Here is a 23,291-nt window from a genome sequence, read left to right on the forward strand (position 1 = left end):
AAGCATTGGCTGCACAGTTTTAAAACTGTAAATCCAAACTGTCGAAATAACTCCTTTTGACAAGCCTAAGCCTTCCTTTTAAATAATAATAAGTCACCTCCATGTAGGCTTTAATGCCCATAAGGCAGGGTTCATGGTATTTAAAAATAGGACATGTAAAAGATTAATCTTAAACATGTCCTCACATTGAAAAGGCCCTAAAACATTTTGGAAAGGGTACATTTAGAAAATTAACTTTGTTCTGCATGAAGTCCCTGCATGATAAAGCTGCATTTTAATCTCCCATTTCTACCAATCAGTTGTTAGCATTTGAAAAGGTGTCTCTGAGATGTGAACTTGCCACCAGGTGCTACCAATAAGCTGCATACATGGCAGAGATAACCCATTTGAATCTGACAGAATTGCACAGGGCTCTTCTTTTGTCCCCCCCCAGCCCCTCAGACCCCAACCACAGTGGGTCTCTTTCAACATTAAAATGTCAAATCCTGCTGGACTGTCACATCCTGCTTGACAGGTTTTCTGGAGGTTTTCAAATAATATTTGGGGTGCCAAAACAATTCTTGTGCATCCCATGTCTGGTTGCTGAAAACTCAGTTTTGTTCTTCCAGACGTCTGCCTCTGAGGTTGTTATGGGTACATGGTCTACGTCAAACTGGATTTTGGTGTTAGATATGGCAGGACACTACGATTACTCAATAACAAAGAGGAGACTGGTTCAGTAAGAAACCCACCCATTTCAATAACAAAGAGGAGACTAGTTCATGCCCCACACTCACACCCAGCCCTCAGGGCACAGGTTTAGTGTAGCTGAAGACTTTGGCCATCTTGAAAAAAATGCCCAAAGTGGGTAGCGTTAACCCCAGGAACCTTTACCCCATTGGTTAGGGTGTCCCCCAGGGTATTTCCACTCACTAGTTTGTGACAAGCATAAATGTGGTATTTCTAGGCACCCTATCTAGAACACTCCTGGACCTGGGGAAGATCAGAGGAGCACTGAACTTTCTGCCTGCAACCTGAGAAGAGCCCAGAAAAGACTGGACCTGATCTCTCTCTAGTACCCATGGTCAAAAAAGTGGACTACAAGGCCACAAGGCTGACCTTCTGTTAAAGCTACAGGGACACAACAAGCGACAAGAGGCCTTTTTCTGCATCTGCCCAGTTGACTTTAGAACTCTGTGCACTTTACCCCTTCTCTGCTGTTTGGCCACGGCCTGACACCATCTGAGTCTTCAAGTGCCTCCCCTAAGGTCCTGGGGGACCTTTGAAGTGTACCCCTGCAGTGGACTGGGACTTAAAGGACTAAAGGCCTGATTTAGATCTTGGCGGTCTTAACTTCAATCCTCCGCGGTGGAGGACCAGAGAATACTGTAAAGTTGACGGTGTTTCGCCCACCATATTTAGATGTATTGGGGCTGAATCGCTGACCTCCGCGACAAAGTGTTCTTCCTAGCTGCCAGGCTGGCAGGTTCCCGCAGACCATATTTAGATGTTACAGTTCTACAGGCGGTGTGCTGCCGGAGGTTTGCTGACAGAGGGAGGTTGTCGCTAGACCCAATGGACATCGCATAATGGCAGTAGAACAGAGGTAAGTCGCACACACGCACACTGTATCTCGGCCATATGTGTCCCCCACACAACACAACACATACACACTCGTACCCATTGCCATTCCACCACAACACAACACGTACATGCCACAAACACACATTGACGTACATCCATGACACAAAATATACACACTATTGACAATGCACCCACACACAACACAACCACAACAACCAACACAACTACACACTCATCTACACAAACACACGCATACACAAGCACATCTACACACATCACGACTGCCACACAACACTCACCTCAATGTTGCACGCAGCAACACAACACACAACATACACAATAACATCAATGCCATATGCAAGTGGCACATATACTGACACAATCACATCACCTACTCCAGATCCCTCCACCTCAACCAGCCAATTGCATCGCACACACACATAGGCGTACTGACTCACATACACAACTGGATGCTCAATAACAAGGAGACTAGGTCCATAACAAACCCACCCATCTCAAAAACAAGGAGGAGACTAGGTCCATAACAAACTCACGCATCTCAAAAACAAGGAGGAGACTAGGTCCATAACAAACTCACGCATCTCAAAAACAAGGAGGAGACTAGGTCCATAACAAACCCACCCATCTCAATAACAAGGAGGAGACTAGGTCCATAACAAACTCACCCATCTCAATAACAAGGAGGAGACTAGGCCCATAACAAACCCACCCATCTCAATAACAAGGAGGAGACTAGGTCCATAACAAACCCACCCATCTCAATAACAAGGAGGAGACTAGGTCCATAACAAACCCACCCATCTCAATAACAAGGAGGAGACTAGGTCCATAACAAACCCACCCACCTCAATAACAAGGAGGAGACTAGGTCCATAACAAACCCACCCATCTCAAAAACAAACAGGAGACAAGGTGCATAACAAACCCACGCATCTCAATAACAAGGAGGAGACTAGGTCCCCTTGCAATGTCCACACATGAACACAGTTGACAAGTGTGACCGAACCATCATTGTGGTGAAAGCATTCATTTGGCAATGAATACTGACACCAGAATGACGGTTGTGTATGTGTGCGATATGTGTGATGTACCAGTGTGTCCCCATCCATGTCTGACCCAATCGTGTCCCCGACATATGCATGTCACAGTAATAAAACAAAAATACTGCAACATGTATATGACTGCAGTGGTCCTAGGTCCATGTGCAGTGACCCCATAACGTACACAGGCAATGTGGGTTCAATACCTTCGAGTCCGGCGGTGGGGGGGGTCATGTTTTCTCCGTGGTCCAGTAGCAGCAGCGACGGAAGGTCTTGTCCAGTTGTGTCCAGCCGAAAACAGAAGTAGAATCTGGGAAAACAAATCTTGCAACTCAGATGCAGAGGTTGGACCCTCTCAGTTGGCTTGGCAGTAAGGTACATCCAAATCTGCACAGCGGTAAAGGTGGCTGGAGTACTGCAGTCATCCGCTACTTCCCATGGCGCCGTCAACGCAAATAGGATTCCTTGGCAGAGTCAGCGGGACTTGGGCAGGCTATCGCCTATGGGACCGACATCTAAATCTGGCAGGCGGACCCCCAAGGGAGCGGGTGGGTTTTCAGTTGGAAAAGTGACTGCGGGCCTTTGCAGCCAAGATCTACATCAGGCCATAAGTCAGAAGGTAGTATATACTACCCAGGATGAACCTGGTTGGTGTATCTGACTCACGCTCCATCGTGGTCAGTGTCAAATTGTGCCTCGGTCCGGTGCTACTGGGACCACAGACTATCATTGGCACTTTGTGCTTCTTTAAACTATTTGTACTTAAAAATTTACAAATTCATATCTCTAATACCCCTTATTGGATGTTTGTTATTTTGGTGTCATTTTATTAATTACATTTTACTCAAGTTTTTAAATTCATTTTTGGATCTTGATTGTTTTGCATTTTGACTTTATTACTGTTTTAGTAATGCATACTTATTTTTACTCATTACCTCTAAGTTACACTGGTCTGCTCTGTGCATTGGCTATCAAGTTTATTTATTGACTTCAGTGGTTCACCCTGACAAGGACTGTGATTATTACTTGAGGTGGGCACTCCTGAACTATCAACTGAATTTCTTAGAGATTCATTTTCTTAGGAAGAGAGAGCTCGTACTAAGTCGTCTTTCTCTTTTGGTTCGAAGCCATCAAGGTTCATGTCACTAAGTCAATTTTGTATTGTTTGTAATGCTTCCTATTTGTTGATCTTGGTAAATAATAGGATGTTGTCTTGGTTGCGTTGAGCTTCAGGTAGGCACTGAACATTCAGGTCTGAATGATGTGCAACCAGGTTTTGAGGTGTTGGATGTCTAAAGAAGCTGAAACATTCAAGTAGAATTGCATACCATCTGCATATTGGTGAATCGTGATGCTGTTGTCTGTGAGGAGAGCACCAAGAGGCTCCATGTATATATAGGTTGAAGATGACAGGGGAATGTATGGAATCTTGCAAGACTTCACTAGTGACAGGAATGTTTGCGGGACCTGCAGATGTCCATGTGAATAAACTGATTTCAACTGGAAAGATAGGAGAACCAGTGAAGGACACTGACAGTAAATATCATTTGAGACTGTTGGGTGAGTGTGAGGGTGGGGTGATCCACAGTGTCAAAGGCAGCAGAGAGGTCCAGCCACATCAGGAGGAAAAATTCAATCTTCATTTGTGATCAGGAGGACATCATCTATGATGTGTAAGGTAGCGTTCTCTGTGCTGCAGCACAATCACAAGCCAGACCGTCGTACGGGGGATGGTTAACCCTGAGGAACGTAAACTGCTTTTTCAGTGATCATGCAATTTAATTCAATTCAATTTTTATTTATGTTTTGGTCCACATAAACACACACAGAAACAAATAAAACACATCTAAAAATCCATTCTGGAATAAAATTCCATTAAATGTGCAATAGTAGCTGTCACAAATGAGCACATTTCGAGTTACTGTAAAGCGATATAAAGTGCATAAAGTAGAGTAATAGGAGTGCACATAACAGACTAGACTGAACTTGACACGAATGTGCAAATTGCAACATACAGTAATCCCATAAAGGGTGCAAAATGCAGAACAGTAGAAAAGTGCATAACAGACAAAGCTGGGACAGCACATATGCAAAAGGACTGGTACAATTTTGACAATTGCTAACAAGGGTTTCAATTATCCGCAGTTGAATTAAAAAATCTTTAGCATCCCATCCGGAAAAGATTTCAAAACACATTCAGAAAACATTTTACAAACCTGAAGATTTTCGTGCAAGTCCTTTCAGGGGGCGGGACAAACAAGCAAAGTCTAGCATCAGCAGTCGAGGTTATATTATATTTCAGGGAAAGTAGTCTCAGAAAGTGACCATGTGCAAAATACAAATGTGGGCATACAAAAATAACATGGTTCAAATTTTGAACATGGGATAGACAAAGCTTACAATACCTCTCATCCTTCGGAATACCTTCCCAAGCTCCTATAGTAGTAGATTTAACCTTAGTAACAAGATAACTCTACATACCCCATGCAGGAGATTCCATAGAGGATAAGGTTGAGGTTGCTTGTAGATACTAATCCCTAATATTGTTTCATTTCTTGCAGACTGACTACAGAGTTAGATATCTCTACTCCTACTCTCTGTGGACAATATCTTTTCTATCCAATTTGTTACATTGATTTTGGGAGAGGGAGATCCTCACCCTGAGGAAGCTTGAACATTTCCATGGCTTTCATATAGGTAGAATAAAATACACCTTTGCCTCTCACAATATGAAAGATTTCAGACAGGACAATCGGGAGATCCTGCGACAAATAGTATTTTTTAATCTTAATCGATTATTTGATGAATTTGAATCACCAATCAGACGCCCAGATCGAAGTTTCCTCAGTGTCATTTTTTAGCTTCTCCTTCAACAGCTTCAACTCTTTTATCTCCTTTGATTCCTTTGGCAACTTCCAATTCAGACACTTTTAAGTCCTTAGAGTCCCGGGCGCCACACCAAGAAGGTGGGGGCGAGGGCAGGGCCCAAATGCAGGTACCGGTATGAGGAGCGAGTGGAGGGAGCTCACCCGGCCCGCATGCCGCACCCGGACCGAGCCAGGTCGCTTCTACAGGCGAGGGGCTCAGCCTCAATACGGCGGTCTGTAAACCCCACTCCCTTTCTGACCTACCTTCGGACCCTCTTCAGACACTCCTTCCTCCTCCCAACCGCTCCAACTCCAATGGCAACACTGCCTTACCAGGGACAGGCTGAACCAGGAGATACTGTCAGGGTTATTGCTGTGTTGTATTCAAGGTCCTCTCAACCTTCTTAACGCACTACGTTTTTATTACATAGTAGATGAGGGCCAGTGAGGACCAATCCAAGCCCTTCACTCCTCCTGTCCTCAATACTGGTATTCATTCATTCATTCGCATTTATAAAGCGCGCTACTCACCCGTAAGGGTCTCAAGGCGCTGGGGGGGGGGGGTGGGGGGGGGGGGGTCAGTGCTCAAAGAGCCAGGTCTTGAGCTGCCTCCTGAAGGAGAGGTGGTCAGGTATGGTGCGAAGGTGGCTGGGCAGAGAGTTCCAGGTCTTCGCTGCCAGGAAAGAGAAGGATCTTCCTCCGGCGGTGGCTTTGCGGATGCGGGGTACGGCTGCCAGGGCTTGTCTGGTCGAGCGTAGGGTGCGCGGAGGAGTGTAGAAGGAGATGCGGTGGTTGATGAGTTTTGGTCCGAGGTTGTGAAGGGCTTTGTGTGCGTGGGTGAGGAGTCTGAAGGTGATCCTCTTGTTGACTGGGAGCCAGTGAAGTTTCTTCAAGTGTCCGGAGATGTGGTGGTGGCGGGGTATGTTCAGGATGAGTCGTGCGGCAGCGTTCTGGATCCGTTGAAGTTTCCTCTGCAGCTTGATGGTGATGCCGGCGTACAGAGTGTTCCCATAGTCCAAGCGACTGGTGACGAGGGCGTGGATGACGGTCTTTCTGGTATCGGTGGGGATCCAGCGGAAGATCTTGCGGAGCATGCGGAGGGTGTTGAAGCATGCCGAGGTCACCGAGTTGACCTGTCTGGACATGGAGAGGGATGAGTCCAGGATGAAGCCGAGGTTGCGTGCGTGGTCGGTGGGTTGGGGAGTGCTGCCTAGGGCGGGAGGCCACCAGGAGTCGTCCCAGGCGGTGGGTGTAGGGCCGAGGATGAGAACCTCCGTCTTCTCTGTGTTCAGTTTCAGCCTGCTGTCTGTCATCCAGTTCGCTACTTCCTTCATGCCTTCGTGTAGTCTGGTCCTTGCTGAGGTGGGGTTGTTGGTGAGGGATAAGATGAGCTGGGTGTCGTCGGCGTAGGATATGAGGTCGAGTCCGTGTTTTCGTGCGATGTTCGCCAGGGGGGTCATGTAAATGTTGGAGAGGGTGGGGCTGAGGGAGGATTCTTGGGGGACGCCGCAGATGATCTCCGTGGCTGTAGATCTGAAGGGGGGGAGGCGGACTCTCTGAGTTCTTCCGGAGAGGAAGGAGATGATCCATTCCAGGGCCTTGCCTCTGATGCCGGCGTTGCTGAGGCGGTGTATCAGGGTACGGTGGCAGACCGTGTCGAAGGCTGCAGAGAGGTCCAGGAGTATGAGGGCCACGGTTTCTCCCTTGTCGGTCAGGGATCTGATGTCGTCCGTGGCTGCGATGAGGGCGGTTTCAGTGCTGTGGTTAGCTCTGAAGCCGAACTGTGTGGGGTCGAGTGAGTCGTTGGTTTCCAAGGCGGTGGTGAGTTGAGCGTTGACGATTTTCTCAATCACTTTGGCGGGGAACGGTAGGAGAGAGATGGGCTGGAAGTTTTTGAGTTCGGTGGGGTCTGCTGTTGGTTTCTTTAAGAGGGCGTTGAGCTCTGCGTGTTTCCAGCTCTCTGGGAAGGTGGCGGAGGTGAGAGATGCGTTGATGACGTCTCGGAGGTGGGGTGCGATGATGTTGTCGGCTTTGTTGTAGATGTGGTGCGGGCAGGGGTCGGATGGAGATCCAGAGTGGATCGAGTTCATGACGCGGGTGGTTTCCTCGGTGGTGGTTGGGTTCCAGGTGAGGATGGTGGTGATGTCGGTGGCGGGTTCTGGGGGTGGGTTTGTGTTGGTAGTGGTGAAGCTGTTGTATATGTCGGCGATTTTGTGGTGGAAGTGTGTGCACGTGTGTGCCAAGGCCAGGACCCAAATGCTGCCCAGGGCTGCCTGAGCCGCGGGCTAGTCTCCTGAGCACCTGCTTCGTCACAGCCTAAAGACCAGATGACCAAACGGACCCCCCACCGAACACTAGATCCCTGCCCGCAGGCTGCCCACAAGCCACACGCAGGCTGCCAGCCGGCTAGCCTCGGCAGAACTCAGCCATAGCCCCTTCCGCAGCTGTGTACCACCTGCAGCCGAGCCCACTATACCCAGCTCGCTCACCTACTCACTGCACCCCCCACACCGCAGTATACCCCACAGCTCATCTCGCTTCCACAACGTTAGCGGAGGGCTCCACAAATAGGCTAGCGGGTGGAGGAGCACAGCTCAATGCAGCGCTGGCTGTCACGGGAGGGAAGAGGAGGCGAGGACTCGGCGCTGGTCACGGCACGTGCACCCAGGCTGCTTACGCGGGCTTACCCCGAGGCGAAGACTCTGCGCTGGTCACGGCACGTGCACCCGGGCTGATTTTGAGGGTTCACCGGGCCCACTACGGAGACCTTCAATTATGCATAATTGTAAAGTACGCATTATAAGCCCCAGCGCGGTTCTGCGATGTGGTGCTGTGCTGTATTCAGAGGTCGCGCAGTTGGCAGCCGTCTTCACGGCCTCGTTGGCTCCTTGCCCCAGTCTGCTCTGCCAGTTTGCGCACTTCAGTGATCATGCTTGGGCTGATCCAGTCCTTCAGTCTGTCTTGCTACAACTATGCTGAAGACACATAGATTATCCTCAAACTTAAAAGCCCCCATGAAAGCACAACATCCAGATTGGCACCATATTTGATCACAGAGGAAGAGTGGACGATTGCCAACCGTCTTAAAATCAACCCAGAAAAAGCAGAAAATCATAAATGTGGGAAAAGGTCATCTGCATGAAAAATCTCATTCTGCTCTTCAGTCCTAAGAGAAACACTGACAACAAACACAACAAAACTCTAGGCTTCTTCGTAGATGCAGACCTGAAACAATAGACATTGTAGTGAAATCCTCAAACAACAGCTCACAAGCTTAACATTTTTTTCCTACCTTGGCTTATTCCAGTGTTCAAGTCATATCCTTGCTTGTGCTTTCCCTCTTGGACAATGCAAATGATCCTTACCTAGGGTGCCAGAAATCTCTCCCAAACACATTACATCACCCAGGCTTTTGTAATCTTGCAGTAGCTTCTTCTAAATACCCTGTACAATGCACTGAGCATTATATGGAAACAGACTACCATTTCTAACAAAAAAATTACAGATCCATTGCAATAGTTGTAGCCTGTGATCCAACAGATTCTTACAGCCTGTGCTTCAATATAGAGATATAGAGCACTCTTTCTCCATCCAAGGCCACAAGCTGTGGAGCTCCCACCCAACTCAAATTAAAAAGTAGAAAATCACCTTGCCTTTCGAAAGTAAAGACATGGCTGTTTTAATTGTTGTGCCCCAGGTCATAATCTAATCTACTTCAAGAAAGCAGCCATCAAGCAAGAAAAACTGTAAAACAGGATAATTCATGCTTCCAGACACTAGCTCAGTAACTTTGTACATGTAAAAATAAGGGTGCGTGAAGCACAATGGCTCTCTCACATAACCTTTAAGTACTACCACACACATGATCAGCACCATCTCTGACACAAGATGACTAGACCACGTCAGGACTTTGCTCAACCAACTCTTCCCACATATGCTCCAACTACACACTTCTACAGCCAAAGTTGTTGCACTGCCTGTAATCACAGCAGACACCTGGAGTGACACAAAGTCACATCAGTGATGGCTCCACACTATGAAAGTACCAAATAACATAACATGTAGGTGTGTATGTATATAGTATTTCTATGGTGTGAACCTAGCAAAAAGGCAGCGGAGGACTCTACACAGTCAAATCCAAGCATAAAGTCAATAAGTAATAGGAGAGGAAGCTTGGTTGTGGACGATTAATGTATTGTGATGTAACATAATATATACAATGGATATTCTATGCTTACCCAACAGAAGAACCATATTCACAAATATACTATAATTATATATTGTTCAAGCTGACATCATTATTCTTATCCAATACCTCCTTCCGGTATGGGTAAGGTACTGGAGAACTCCACGCCATGAGCAGAACCTTTGCTTCAGTCACATGAAATGTAGGACAGACATCGAGTAATTTAATAGGTGCACATCACGTTTGATAGAGGTAAGTGAACTGTGTCAACTTGAAATCTACTGTTCCCAGAAACACTCAAGGCATATGTTGTCAACCATCCCCATTTGCATCCAGGGCAGGGATCTGCGCATGGTAAGGCATATGGAATTTTTTTTAATTATTTAACTCAAAAATAAATATTCAAAAATGTTTATAGTAAATATTAAGGTAAATTCAATGTTTGTATTTTATTGTAGAACAAAATAGAGAAATGCTTCAGTTCTATTAAATTAATTTAGAATTACAACTTTAATTCATGGACATATATCAAAATAAATTCCAAATATTTTTCTGAAATTTGAATTAAAAGATAAATTCCCACCTGAAGAAAAAATACTTTTTTATTGTGCATTAAGAATCATTAAAAGTGATGCACAGAATTAAAATGAATGGTATGAGTGCACTTAATGTTACATAATGTTTTACATTAAAATAGGTTATTTAATATTTTATAATTAAACATCACATATGCACCATTTTTGTATTTGTATAGCATGTTTATGTATTCATATTCTTAACTATTTTAAATAATCTAATTTAATTTAACATTATTTCCAATGGGGTTTTATTTGAATTCCCTACCTCCATTATTTCCTATGGGAGGGTGTTGCATTACCAGTGGTTGGCCATGTGTCGGGCTGGACTTACTACGAAAGTGTAAGTTACACATGTAACTTAATAAAAATCTGTAAGTTACTACAAAAGTGTAAGTTACTACAAAAGGGCAGATTGTGAATAGCACTTTGTAGCAAGTCTTATAGTACTACTGTGGCACTACAAAACTTTTAACAAAGTGCAGTTTGTGAATCAGGACTACAGTCTCAGTTTTTTGAGGAAGTTATCTCTGCTTACACTTTAGCTGATGCGCACTCAACAATTGTAGACAGTAGCTTTCATATTGTCTTTAACCACACACTAGGTAAATCTTCTACCACAACTAGCCCACATTTGGAAGCTCTGTATGCTATTACGCAGCAATGCGAGCTGGTGGATAGCCGACGATAGAGACGCCCAAGTCGGAGGAGTTCCACATACTATTCCTCAGTACATGACGAAGAGTCCCACACAGGCTATTGGCTCTTCATTTGAGATGCATTTACCTGGACAACAGAGATAGAACACCAACTCTGTACACTATCTGACCACTCGGCAGTGGTGGTAACACAAAACTTCACTGTTGTGGGTAATAGACATTGAACATGGCATATTCTCCTCTGTAGCAGTACTGGACATAGAGTTTAACACTGAGGTGGGAGAAGGTATCACTGAGTACTCTCAGTTAAATGTGAGATTCGTGCCTAGATCAAGCTTTTAAACTAGTCGTATGACTATTGCTAGACTGGAGGGGGGATTTGTAAGATGGAAGAATACTTTATCACTGAACATCAGGCGGAGATGGAACATTTAAAGGGAGGTTACAAGACTTCTCAGAAGGGGCACATTGGGAGATTAAATACTTAAAAAACAGCACAATTACCAGGCAATATGAGGACAGTGAATGCTCAGTACCCCGCCAGAGTAATAAACTCAGAATAGGACTCATAAGGGGTCACTGAAATTGTCGATATTAGTGCACTCTGCAGGAGTACCCCTGATGTCCTCACAGATTGCAACAATAAATTTAGGAGCGGTCACTGTGACCGGGACCTCTTCGGTGCATACAAGACTCAGAGCCCATGTGAAAGAAAAGTGATCTAAAACCTGGAATTAGGATGATATGAGTGATGCTGGTAATTTAACCTATGAATTTGTAGGTTAAAAAAAACCAGAAAGGTGACACCCTTCTGGGTCTGCGGTTGCTCAGGTTTATTCCAGTTGTCTTATATGGTGTACTGTACACTTGATAATTTGCAGTAGGGCAACACGTTTTTGTTCTTTTCAGTTTATCTTCAAACGAACCTGTTTGTAATATTTATTATGACTTGTTACTTGAAAACCTAAATAAAATAAAATAAAACAGAACAGAGGGCCTTATTTAGAGTTTGGCGGAGGGTGTTACTCCATCATAAACATGACGGATATCCCGTCTGCCGTATTAAGATTCCATTATTTCCAATGGAACTTGTAATACAGTGGATGGGATATCCGTCACATTTGTGACTGAGTAACCCGTCCGCCAAACTCTAAATCAGCCCCAGTCATTTGTCTTGTGAATGTCCATAACAGGACATTCTTGTAAACAACCACACTATATTTGATCACACACTTGCAACTTCCGTCTTTTAACGGCATTTTCCAGTCCCCACAGTAGGTAGAGGTTGACGCCCTCACCTACCTAGGCAGTGTCATAGACAAGCAGGGCGGCACAGACACAGATGCCAAGGCAAGAATTGGCAAAGCAAGGGCTGTCTGCATTCAGCTAAAGAAGATCTGGAGCTCCAAGGACCTAATGCTGCAAACCAAAATCAGTTTTTTTTTAACACCAATGTAAAATCAGTTCTTCTGTAATGAGTAGAAACTTGGGGAACAACAGTGACCACCACCAACAAAGTCCAGACCTTTATCAACACCTGTCTGAGAAAATCCTCAAAATCCACTGGCCATACACCATCAGCAACGACGACTTATGGCAGCAGACTTCCCAACTCCCTGCTCATGAAGAAATCATGAAAAGACACTGGGCCAGAATAGATCACATCCTCTGCAAGCCTGAGTCAGACAGCACCAGGCAAGACCTAAACCTGGAACCTTTAAGGGAGAAGGAAAAGAGGAAGGCCAAGAAAGAACAGGGGTTGAGCCCGCAAGGCTGACTTCCAAGGGATAGGTTACAACTGGAGTCAGGTGAAAGAAAAGCCCGGGACAGAGATGGCTGGAGAGTCCTGGCTGATGCCCTATGCCCCAGGAGGGGTAGCATGCAGAAGTAAGTACAGCAGATATTAGAATAACATTCCATCTGGTAAACAGGATAAATCAAGGAACGTGCATTCTGCAACTTTAGAAGGTGAAAAAAAAAAAAACCATGAATAGAGATACGTAATTGTGAAGATTATGCTGTTTTTATATTACAAAACACAAAATTAAAAATTATAGATAAAGGGGCTTAAAATGTTGTCAGAACAAGGGAGCTTTGGTATCTGTGTACACAATCGAAAATCAGATTATGTGTTATGATTTCCCAAATGTTGATTTTGGGGACAAAGTAGGAGGAAAGTACCAACATTTAGGATTACATTTTTACAAAATATTTTTTGTGTGACATGCTGAACTGGTAAAATAATAGGACTTCCACCCTTCTCGGTTGTTACAGTGTGGAATTAAAGGCAAGGTCCATTTGAGAAGACAGAATAAAATGAATGTCTTTTTCTAAAATACTTATGGAAATCTACTAAATGATTGCTGTGCACAAGTCGTTTACTTCCCATTGTGTCATACTTACTTTTCCAGCACAGACATTATTACTGGAGGTAAAACCAGGATTGGCATTGGAAGGACCACTCTTGTAAGGGCTGTCTCAATCAATGCCTGTAAAACAAACTACATTTTAACACAATTATAAATTCTGTTTGTATATTTAATATGATTTAAAGCAGAAAATACTACATTTTCTAATAAATGTGCAGAAGCAGAAAATATAAATGCAACACCCGATCAGTTGTACTTTTCCCCTGTTGGCTGATGCACAATCTGTAGGTGTAGTTGGCAACGGTTTCACACCAAAAGGCACAAATTAGCCAATCATAAGTTAGGGCATCTTCACTCTTACATGACCTTTTTTGGTCATATAAAGAGGAACATGCACTGGCAGAGCCTGTAAAAAATCACTCTAATACCATTTTTGGTTTGTCCTGCATCACCATAAGTACATTTGCTAGTTAATACAGCCTGTGCTTTCCTTCCTTTTTCATGAGCTAAGCACAACAGCCAGCCTTTCTTCAGCCCTTGTCATATAGGCAGATGCTATGCACAGTTAAAAAACCATAATGGCCAACAGATATAGGGGGTCATTCTGACCCTGGCGGTCGATGTCGACGACCACGGAAGCACCGCCAACAGGCTGGCGGTGCTTCCTTTGCTATTCCGACTGCGGCTGTAAAGCTGCGGTCGCCCAGCCGGGTCTGGCGGTTTCCCGCCGGATTTCCCCCGGCTGGGAGAATCCAAGCAGCGCCGCCATGGGGATTCCGACCCCCTTCCCGCCAGCCTGTTTCTGGCGGTTTTCACCGCCAGAAACAGGATGGCGGGAACGGGTGTCGTGGGGCCCCTGCACTGCCCATGCCACTGGCATGGACAGTGCAAGGGCCCCCTAACAGGGCCCCAGCAGGATTTTCACTGTCTGCTTTGCAGACAGTGAAAATCGCGACGGGTGCAACTGCACCCGTCGCACCCCTGCAACACCGCCGGCTCCATTCGGAGCCGGCTTCAATGTTGCAGGGCCTTTCCCGCTGGGCCGGCGGGCGCTCTTTTGGCGGTCGCCTGCCGGCCCAGCGGGAAAGTCGAAATGGCCCCCGCGGTCTTTTGACCGCGGAGCGGTCTTTCGCCGCCCGCCAAACACGGAATGACCCCCATAGTCCACAAAAAATAAAATGTATTAATAAAGAGTAATACAAAGTAACTGGAAAACATCACACTTATTTCATTGATTGATGTTGTTGCAGTGGAAAGCCTACGAGCCATATTGTGAGAACCTGTGTTCTTGGTTGAGGGGCCTATTTTTACCCCCGGTACCAGCTTTGAAGTGGAAGAAACGTCTAGAGTTTTTGCCTTTTTCTCTGCCCTGGTCCCAGGACATCTGGGGGCATAAAAGGCTAGTGTGAAGTTCTTTGTGTGTGGGGAGAGGCAGCTACTTTGAAGTGCACGAGGGGCTGTCCACAGCTCCACCCTCCCATTCTGCCAGAATGGCCTATCCTGCCAACACCCAGGCCCCTATTGTGTGACTGTGTGCGAGGAATACACAAATGCCAACTGCAAAGTACACCTAATTACTTGGTTTATCCTTACTCTGCCTTACTGTTGGATTGCCAGCCATAATCACGGGCTAAGCAGTCACGAATGATCCCTCTACTAAGGTCGTGATCTGATTTCCCAAGATGGAACATCATAATAAGAAGGGGGTAGGCTTATTCGATCTTCAACATACCCTACTCCTAGTTCATGAATTATTACATTGGAAGTGTATGGGGGCACTCCCAAAAGATGCTGAAGCATGCGATTTTCCTCCACCTGAATACGACCTACATCCTTATATCCCCATATACTGGCCCCACAGGCCAGGAAGGGAAGGCATTTTTGATTGTAGACTTCCAGGAAGGGCACGATGGGGTTATTACCTATGTTTGCTGTCAAATTAAACAGATCACCAGCTGATTGTGAGAAAAGTTGTTTTCTAGTTGACACACAATAGTCCCAGGTTCTCATACTGTCAAAAAACACCCCTAAATATGGGGAATGGAAAGTTCTTTCGACACGATGCCCAATAATCGAAAAGGCAGGGTTCTGAGCTTTTTCCGCTTGTGGGCCACATCAAAGCTTTGCCCAGAATAGTTTTGATGCCCCGGGTATTTAGGTATTCAAGTCACAACTCACACTCTTGTACATGGACCCTAGTACTACAACTACACCATCACAGAAATGTTCAGACTCTGTCTGCATGAGAAAGTACTTCAGACAACTGTCGGTTCCGGGATTACACTCTAATGGAAGAATGTGGCATTTATTGAATCTCCATCATGCAGCTTAATCAAAGAACAGGTGAATGAAAATACAAGAAGCTTCATTGTCATGACAAGTGAGACAGGTGTTTCCAAGGCAGACTGGATAGCTGTAATCCACAGGCTAATTCCCATTATGCGGCTGTGGGTATCTCTACCACCTACTGCAAGACCACAAACTAATTCTAAAGCGTTAGATGCAGAACTTGTATTGCAGGTATTGTGCATGCATGTGTGCTTCAGACACAGCACGCCTTATCACTGCATTAATTGAACCAGGGTGTGCTTTCTCAATGGTAGAAGCAGAGTCAGCAGGAGTGTGCTGGCAATGCGAAGTGTCTCTTAGAAAAGAGCCTCCTGGGGTGGCTTCATCATTCTCCCCCTGCCCTCCAATGTGTTGCTTCAAAGTTCGCCCCACCCTGCCCTGTGTTGCTTTCTCTCTCCCCACCCACGTTAAAAAAACAATCCTTTACCACTTGTTTTTTTTTTGGGGGGGTCCAAGCACCTGCATCATTTTGTATGCGTACGCACCTGCAGAATGACATGGCGGCCACATCAGAGACTTTTGCTGTTAACTTTAGCCACGCTGCACAGCATGTGATATCCTGTGCAACATGGCTAAAAGCCATTTGCAAAGTCAATAGGTCACCACCACCATGTGGTATCCTGTGCAACATGGCTAAAAGCCATTTGCAAAGTCAATAGGTCACCACCACCATGTGGTATCCTGTGCAACATGGCTAAAAGCCATTGGCAAAGTCAATAGGTCACCACCACCATGTGGTATCCTGTGCAACATGGCTAAAAGCCATTGGCAAAGTCAATAGGTCACCAAGGCGCGATCTATCAGCATTGCCAATGCCTCTTTTGAAGGGGGCACATAGGTCTTCGGTTTTGGACATGGCATTGTGCAAAGACTCTAGATTGTGGCTGGGGAGGCTTTCAATGCTGACTGCAGTGAGGATTTTCAGACAATTTAGTTTCAGAGTTTACTGTAGTTTGGGCGGAAAATAGTATTTTTTTTGTATTGTCTGGAGGTAGAAGTGATTGAGCAAAAAGGAAATGGTCTCACAAAATGACTGGCAGATTTTAGATCAGCTACCTTTAAGGAGGTTGCTCCACTGTGTCTAGACAGTGGCCTTCAACCAATGGGGGTTTTGGAGAAGGTTTACATGTTGAGGCCTTGACAGGTGCCTGCAGATGCATTGGAGGAGGAAGATATGGAGTTTTCTTCCAGCCAGAAATGAAAATCGACTCAACCCAAAATAAGCAGAATGCATTATTTTATCAAAACAACATAAATCCAATGTCAGTCAGACATTGCTGCCATAACTCATTCTCAACCTCTCTCCAGTTTAAAATATATGGATTGACCATCATTTCTCTATGAACTCACATACTCATTGAAAACTCAAAATCCTCCTCTCAAACAGTAAAAAAAAACAGAAAATGTTTCTAACCTCACATGATGTCGTTCAAACATTAGTGATCTCACACATAGAGAGTAGGAATGTCACTCAAGTCGCTCTCCTAAAAAACCTCATTGCCTCTGTACTGTGATGCATTCTACTGAGGTTTACTCACGTCACCGTTGTGCTAAAGCTTTGAACTGAATTCTGCTCGCAGTTAGAAACAGCAGTTAGCAGTTAGCATTTCACCATCAACACTGCTACCTCGCCTCATCTTAAAAATCTCAGGAGAGAAAAAAAGTTATTATAGATTTGAAATGAGAGAATTAAATTATTTTGTGGTTGGGTTACAACGTTTATTGGGGTGGCTCCTCCTCGTTGGGAATATTTACCAGAAGACACCAGTTGTCAAAAAGATATTTTTCACTTTGAGAAAATAACTGAGAACTTTACTTTAGTGCCAGTATCTAAATATGCAGCTATCATGTGCACATGGCCAAGAAACTGGTGAAGACCTGATGAGTAGCAATGCGACCGAAACGCAGCGTCCTGGTTTCTCGTAGTAAAGCGTTGGTACTTCTATTCCTCCACTCCACGTCCTCAGAGATAACTATGGCATCCTAATCCTGGAGTACATCATGCTCGTATATGTACAGCTTCGCAGACTTTTGGGTGACTGATTGTGCTATATGTAAGTAGGTAACGACCACTTGTCAGAGCACAGACGTTCACCTGGACAGGTATCTTGTCACTATAAACCATTGCCAGTTACTAGTCGTGCAGTATCTGCTGCTTCAGTGTCCCTGCAACAAGGAAGAGTAGGCCTACCTCCTATTTCGGAAACAGACAGGTTTTTAGGCTTTTTCAGAAACCCATAAGACTCGAAGTGGCTCTAAGGGAGCCTTGTAGAGAATTCCACAACTGAGCTGCCTTTACTCAGAATGTTCTCCCTCCCGATCTTAGGGCCAGATGTACCAAAGGATTTGACCCATTCTGTGTCTATGGGAAAAAGCTTTCGTACATATGGCCCTTACTTTCTTAAATTTTGGAATGCCGACCAAGTTAGCAGAGGCAGATCATAAGTATCTCTGCAGTTTGTAGTGTTCAAAAAGTTTTAGAAATGCCAATGGACCTATCCTGCTTTAGGCCTTAGAGACCATAACCATAGATTTGAACATCATCCTCTCTTTAACTGGGAGACAATGAAGTTCTTTGAGGGCTCCCAAGGATGAGTCATACCTGGATTTATTCAATGCCAGGTTTGCTGCTATCGTTCCGGGGTTCCAAGGAGAAGCGCATTACAATAATCGAGCCAGTTTAGAATCGCACACTGAACCACTAGTTTCCTTGCAGGTTAGGGTAATAGTGGTACAATCTTCCTGAGACTCTGGAGAAGACCGGAGCAAGTACTTGCTGTTCTGTTGATGTGTGCTTCCATGGTGAGCTTGTCGTCCATATAAACCCCCAGGTTATGCACAACTTGGGCTACCTTCAAAATCTGAGTGCTCGTCCAGGGCCAAAAATCCTGCGGGAGGCAATGGGGCTTTGGAAGGGAAAGAGCATAGAAATTCAGTTTTGCCTTCATTGAACTTTAATGAGTTCAGTTTCAGCCAATTTGCCATCTCCGTGAGGCAACTATGTAACCCTTCTACCAGGGTAAGATTGTCTGTGTCCACGGCTAGAACTAGCTGCGTATCATCTGTGTCATTTACAAATGTGAGCCCAAATGATCTTATCGGCAGCAGCGGTCGTACATAGATGTGAAATAGTATAGTGCTCAAGACAACCCCTGTGGGACACCATGCTCAATTCTCTTAAACTCTGAGCGGAATGGTGGAAGTGAAATAGCTTGGGACATGTCTATCAGATAGGATTCAATCCAGTCCAGTAGTGTCCCCCCTATTCCGATCTCCCTTTCATCTACGGACTTCCAGAGTTCCGAAAGTCCCTGAAGACCTGGCTATTCGGCTAATCAACTGGACCCTGCCAGCATCTGGATACCCTCACCGGTGACTAATAGCGCTCTAAAAATCTACTGATTGATTGATTGATTGATTGATCGAAAGCCCTGTACCAGGGCATCTAGCCTCATCTATTCAAGGAGTGCTTCTATCATCTATATGTGCCAGAGCACCACTGTAGCAAGGACAGGAGAACATATAACTGTGGGGTTCAATATCTGTTATAACTGCTTCTTGCAGATCTTGGGGTAGTGGCCCCTTTGGTTAGCGTAGTCTCCACTTCCTATTAAAGTCCTGACAACAAATATGCGGAACAAGAGGGTGTAACTATAAAGGGGCGGGTTTGTTCACTTTGAGCAATCTCCAGACCCATCAGACGAAGGTAACTGCACTCCAGCCAAAAACAAATTCTGCCCCCTACCGGACGCAGAGGACCACGGGAGGCAGAATCAGAGAAGACGGGTGGCAGTCATGGCAGGTGAAGGAGAAGATGACTGCTGCTCTTGCTCATAGCCATGAACTCTGCCACCATTTCTTCCGCTAGAGCCGCAGAAGGGCTTCGTGTGCTGTTGCACAGGTCGGGAGCGATACCTCTGACTACAGGGGAGGTCCTGAGAGTAGGCACAGAGTATCAATTACTTCTGGTGAAACTGCTCGTCTGGAGACAATAAGCCACAAGCGAGCTGCAGCACAGCTATCTTTCAAAAGCCCCAAGACAGAGTTTGCTTTTTCTCCAAAGATGCTGGAGCCATTAAACAACGTGTCCATGAGGGACACCTACAGGTCTCCAGAGAAACCTATGGCATGCATTCAGGTATGGCGCCGGACATCCAATCCTGTGTACTAAGCAAGGCCAACAAATTTTGTGGTGTCCACCTGGCCCTTAAAATATTCTTGATCGCATCCTGTCCATTGTGAACCATTTCGGGCCATGCCTTAGAGAGAAGACTCTCTTTCCAGACTACAAATATGCCTTGATTTCCCATCCGGTGGAGCCAAGGGGAAAGCCTCAGGGTTCATCCTTTTGGCAGATTAGACTAGACTAGAGATTCTGGCTCTCTTAGTAAAGCAGGGTCTCCCTCGGCATGTCTATGGCACCTAGCAATGAGCTGGCTCACAGGCAGCGCTGAGCTACGCTTGAATGTCTCCGTCAGAGCCATACTGAAGGCCAACAATCCATCAGAGGTTGAAGGACTTGTCTGAAAAATGTTTGTAAGCAAATTTGCCTTATTTAGCACGGTAGAAAACTCTAATTCTAGCAGCTATGCGGGGGAACCTAACTCAATTGAAAAAGCTGCAGAAATGCAACCCTGAAGGGCTCAACCTGCCCAGGAAATTCAGGGTGAAGGTGTTCCAACTGTGGAATAGGACTGGGGTTGGATGATGGTGGCAGAGCTAGGTCCTTAGAATGCAGAGTGCTCGACCTCTCCCTGGAGCTTAAATGGCAGTGAGTGGTGTGGACTCCCACTTAGATTTTCTGTGCTTGCTCTGAGACTCATCTTTCAACTTTGTGTTCTACTTACCTGAGGACTGTGACCTATACCGGGAACGGGAATTGGCTCTGAAGAAGACCTGGAACTTCAAACATGACAGAAATTGATTCTTATGTTCGGCAACATACAGCTTCGCTCACACTTCCTGATAATGTGTGCATCGGGAAGCACTTGTGATAGGATTTGAGTCATGCTTGGAATCTAAGCACCAAAGTAAACATGTTGCGGATCGTGAATGACCTACGTTCTGCAGATGTAGCACAATTTAAAGATTTTGGTCCTTGGAGGAGACTTTTTCCCTGGCTCACTATCATTTGTAAAATATATTTGGGAGTCTGTGAACACTGACAAAAAGTTTGTCTGGATCTGCATCGAAAGGCATGGAAAAAAAGAAACTGACAACAGTGCTCAGTGGTGGCACATAAAGACGGCTATGCATTTCAGTTCCATACATGGGACAAAGAAAATGCAGAGTCTGAGGGCACTATCTATCAGCACGCAGAAGCAGCTGTAGGAAAGGAAATCTGATCCAGTCTGTGGACAGTGAATGAACAAAATGAAGACTATGGAGTTGAAAGTATCCACCAGAATCGAGGGAACTGCTGTGCGATTCAACCAATGAAGGTGGCAGATAGCAGATTTTCTGAACCCAGGGTATCTTGTGGTTCATCCCTAGATGACAGGTAGATCTTGGCCTGGGATGCTATCTAGGTGCATAGTCGAACACCTTTCACTCTGCTTTGTATATGGAGTCTCTTTGGATTTAGAAGTCAGAGAGACTGTGGAGGTGAGTAAGCAGACCTGAGGCTCTTCAGACGTTGGTGGATTTTGGAGGTTGTTGGAGTTTAGGCCTGGACGATGCACAGGACCTTGATGTGGGTGCACCTTTGAGGCAGCCATCTCTGTCATCCAAGCACTGTAGAGTGGAATGAAAACCAAGTTCAGAAGGAGGCCAAGCAGACCATATATTAGGCAATCCTATAAAGGTTACGAAGTGCGCTGCGAGGTACATTTGATCATGAATGTATGTGATGCACTCTGTCTGTCAATGTCATTATCCAAACCCCATTACAGTCCACCCTATAAGGGGGAAAAAGCATGGGGTTGCAGAAAGCAGGGAACTAAGTGTGTCAAGGAAATCAGTTTTTAATCCAGGAGGGCATAAACATAGAAAAAATCATAAATTCTCTCCTAAGACCTCTTGTGACCATAATGTACCTGCCTCTTGAACCCTTGCTGAATCCCACATGAAGCACCCCCATAAAGGCAAATCTACCAAGAAAATTACAATTTGTGCTCCACAAATAAACCTCGTGCAGCGTGACCAAGACTGCGGGCTGTCTTTCGGGAAAGCGAAGCACTGAATCTCGTTTTATTTGACCATGAAGACAGCTGATATTCCATGTAATACAGAAATAATTTGGGTCATCGTCTTCTGGTTCCTTGGACATCCTTGTCAAGTGACTGCTACATGTGCCAGGCAGAGCACACAGCTGGGCTTTGTCTTCTTTTAAAGGGAATTCCTAACAGAAGTTCCAGGAAAATCGTTTTGAGGACATTCGAAGAAGAGAGGTTTGCAATTCCCAACACATCTCAAATAACTAAAGTACAGAAAATATTGTAAGTATATTTACACCTCATTTTCGGGATTATGGCTTAGTGTTCCTAACACTTTGCATACACAGCTGACAGAGACCTCGCTGCATTTTGTTTTCTTCCAACACCCACAGGACATGAAAGAGTCTTTGGAAGGCGAGCACCCAGGACTCTAATACTTCACAGAGAACATAACATAAAGGTATTTATTTAAATTAACCTCTGTACGTGAAATCGAGGGGTGGGCGCTCTTCATGACGAAGAAACAGCATCACTCAAACAACCGACAGCGAGCTCTGGTCTGGTGTGGGTTTAAATGTAATCCTAAAACAACCTTCCAAATGAAAGTCTCAAACGCCTTTCTCCTTCCGTGTTTGTGCCTCACGTGTCAGCAGACTCCATCTTAAAAGACGTCTTCATTAGCTCCCGAGTCCTTCAAAGCTCAGGGGACAGAGCTTTACAGAGGCTGAGCAAACAGACCACAGGTCTAGGAATCAGGGGGTGGAGGGGCATATGGCACAACCTTAAAGCCGTCGCAGCCAGGTGTGCCCCCTAGGCCTGGGTAAAGTGAGTGATGTTGTCACAGGGTGTCTGGGGATTAGGGCTTGGGGAAAAATCTTCGAAAGGGAACGTTTTTCCAACTTAATAATGTAATGTTATTTATTGACGCAACATAATTGTCAACTCTTGACTTTATTCTGTGTGGAAGCAGAGAAGCACCTGATGCCAAAGTAAATCTGAAACATGCAAACTTAAAGGGACAAAGGTTCCCTACGAAGAACAAACGTTGAGTAGGCCAGAGGTTTGGGGGAGCTCGAGATTTCCATGAACGCATCATTCCTTTAGCTCTGGTCTCCAAGCGACACACCCCCTCCACCCAACCTACCTGCTCCACATTGGTATACTTTCTTTCCATTTAGCTGTAAACTGTATAAAGTCTACTTTAGTGGCCCTTTTTGTTTTGTTGCCTTAATGTACCTCTTTGGTGACTGGCTCCCACCATAGTTGGCAGTCTTTTTGTCCAACGTCACAAACTGTTCTCCCTTTAACCCACCCATGATATATTTCATTGAGTTATTTCAGTTCTGTGCATATTTTAAAAATGGAGTCTGAAAGTAATTGCAGTGTTTAATTGCTCTGAGAACAGGTGTGGGCCGGCCTGTGGTGCTTCTGCCTGCCAGTATATTACCCCCCCGCCTGGGTATGACATTTGTGTCGTCTCGTTTCTTATATTCTGTTTGCTGCAGTT

General features: G+C 45.3%; 1 protein-coding gene across 1 annotated transcript in view; it reads right to left on the bottom strand.

The window, feature by feature from the left end:
* The window catches only part of SFXN5 (sideroflexin 5), an 809,240-nt gene that overhangs the window by 276,947 nt on the left and 509,002 nt on the right, over window positions 1–23,291 (bottom strand). The window contains exon 12 of the mRNA XM_069205595.1: window positions 13,315–13,400. Within this exon, the coding sequence (XP_069061696.1) occupies window positions 13,315–13,400 (86 nt within the window). The remainder of the gene's footprint in view (window positions 1–13,314; window positions 13,401–23,291) is intronic.

This window comes from Pleurodeles waltl, chromosome 1_2 (genome assembly GCF_031143425.1).
Source record: "Pleurodeles waltl isolate 20211129_DDA chromosome 1_2, aPleWal1.hap1.20221129, whole genome shotgun sequence".
In the NCBI taxonomy this organism is placed as follows: domain Eukaryota; kingdom Metazoa; phylum Chordata; class Amphibia; order Caudata; family Salamandridae; genus Pleurodeles; species Pleurodeles waltl.